The sequence below is a fragment of the Cyprinodon variegatus genome, unplaced genomic scaffold (assembly GCF_000732505.1).
Source record: "Cyprinodon variegatus isolate N-32 unplaced genomic scaffold, C_variegatus-1.0 Scaffold0, whole genome shotgun sequence".
Taxonomy (NCBI): domain Eukaryota; kingdom Metazoa; phylum Chordata; class Actinopteri; order Cyprinodontiformes; family Cyprinodontidae; genus Cyprinodon; species Cyprinodon variegatus.
Window position 1 is genome coordinate 883,246 of NW_015150453.1, and position 2,202 is coordinate 885,447.

The window sequence follows — 2,202 nt, forward strand, 5'->3', positions numbered from 1 at the left end:
GCAAGAGTAGCCTGGCTTGTGGTTGTGTTTTCGTCGTCGCTCTGTTAGTACGTCATATGCTTCGTTAATCTGATTGGTTTATTTGGCCCGTCTTCAGGTTTCAGTTTTACTTTGCTCCATGTTTTCTAGTTTTATTGGTTTAATTCCTATTTTGTTGTGTCTTCTGGATATATTTGAGTTATTAGGTTTTTATTTGTATTGGCCTCCTTTTTCCTAGCTCCTTTCTAGACTCCTCTGTTCACACCTGCTCCCAATCAGCTCGTTAGTCCACTCTTTGTTCAGTCTCCCAGTGCTGGTTCCTCATCTTACCTTGTCTTACCCTGGCTCCTCATGCTTGTTTTCCCATTATATCTCCATGGTTCTGGTTGTTTAACATTTTAAGTTGGATTTTTGAATTTCTGCCTCTGTTACCTGTGATCACTACATTAAAACTGCAAGAACTCCCCTCTGCCTCCCTATCTCTGCATTTGGGTCCTCAAAACCTCAACAAACCCTGACAAATAGTCTGTCTCTATATTTCATTCAAACATTGTGAACTTCTTTTTCTGTACCAACTTTTCTTTAGATGCCGGTTATTTTCTGATGCTAGTTGTGCAAAAAATATAAATAGCATAATTTCTATGATGTTGTTTTTTTTGTATATCTGCTCATTCATTTTATACATGTGTATGAGTATAATAAGCTGGATAAAATACTAAACCTTGGCTCTCTCTCTGCAAAGACATAAAGATGTAGTGTATCTAGATGAGACAGATAGCATCTAGGCCCCCAGCCTTACCGATTGTCTGGAAACGTTTTAGCGGGTAGGTCACGCAGATGAAGTTCTGGCCGTTGTTCACTCCGCTGCCTGGGTAATAAAACACTCCTTCCCGTTGCTCAGGGGGGAAGTGAGGGGTGCTGTGGACCAACCAGAAGCCCTGATTCTTATCCAGCAGAACCATGCCTGAAGGGTGGAGAGGATCCAAGGGTTAACACCAACCTAAATCATTGTTTTTTGAAAACCCATCCATTACATGAAACAAGTTAAACATCGGATGAAGTCCTAAGAGGGAAGCATTCGATTTGGGCTTAATTTATAAAAGATCATTAAAGATCAGGAAGGAGATGGCCCATCTTGGGGAAAATCTGATTGGACTAAGAAGGTGTCATGTAAACATGTCAGACAGAATCTTTTGATTCGATTCAGCAGGATCCGAATAAAATGATTGATCCAAACTGAACATTTTATTGGCTTTATTTTAATCCAGCAGGCTGACTTGAATACTTCCGCTTTTGGTGGCTAAAAGCTTTTTAGACTATTTTGATCAGCATGTTTACATCTCATTTTCAGTCTGATTCACCTTTTTATTCGAATACTTTTTGTCCACATAAACGGCGCAACTCCAATACTTTTTCTTTTTTGATCCAAACACATTTTGATCCGATGCTCGTAAACATGGCTACCGACACAGAGGAACCTGACCTTTGGTGTGCCCTCTTCCGTTTCCGCTGCTTTCAGTCCATCGGTCACCAAACTGCCCAACAGGTTTCTGGTCATTGTAAAGGATGTACGCTAGCTCTGAATTCTGTAGAAAGAATATTTTATTTAAAACAACAGACTGATTTTGACTCAGCTTTTTTCACAAATAAGGACTAAACACAAAATAAATAAATATTTTAATTCCCTCAGACTTAAAGGAAAAATTTGACCCAGTTCATGATGGACTCTGGACGGGATCTCAACATTCAATCCTAGAGTCAAAAACGGATTTAGGAATGTCTACTTTTTGTGTTTAGCAGTAGATGCGGATCTGTGGACCTATTTCTGGTCTCATGAGTGAATCTTGTTACATAATCGTTTGAAGTAAAGAACACATCTTGTAAAAGGAAGGGAGCAGCGCACTTCCCACTCCCGGCTCAGGAGGATGTTCGCTCATTCTCTCCCCGCTCAAAGTTGCGCTTTTTGCGCATTCAAAATGTCAGAATAGCATTGAGTTCGAGGCTTTATAGAGTTGACCAAAAACCCAGCCTTAGTTTGGCATAGAAAACATGCAAATTCAAACGGACGAAGAGGTCCGCCCCTTAGGAACGGGTCGTTAGGGTTCTTCATTAGCCTGCAATACCCGATGCTGGTCTATGTCTCCAAAAGGGTGGTCGTTAACCTCTTACACCCTAAGGGGGTATAAATAAATTTCTGCCTGACAAAAACACACAAAAGTAAAT

At 40.5% G+C, this 2,202-nt stretch overlaps 1 protein-coding gene across 1 annotated transcript in view; it reads right to left on the reverse strand.

Annotated features, from left to right (window-relative positions):
- The window catches only part of LOC107083543 (deoxyribonuclease-2-alpha-like), a 15,884-nt gene that overhangs the window by 5,838 nt on the left and 7,844 nt on the right, over window positions 1-2,202 (reverse strand). Inside the window, exons 3-4 of the mRNA XM_015372903.1 lie at window positions 1,463-1,565; window positions 779-943 (exon numbers count right to left, since the gene is read on the reverse strand). Coding sequence (XP_015228389.1) covers window positions 779-943; window positions 1,463-1,565 — 268 coding nt within the window. The remainder of the gene's footprint in view (window positions 1-778; window positions 944-1,462; window positions 1,566-2,202) is intronic.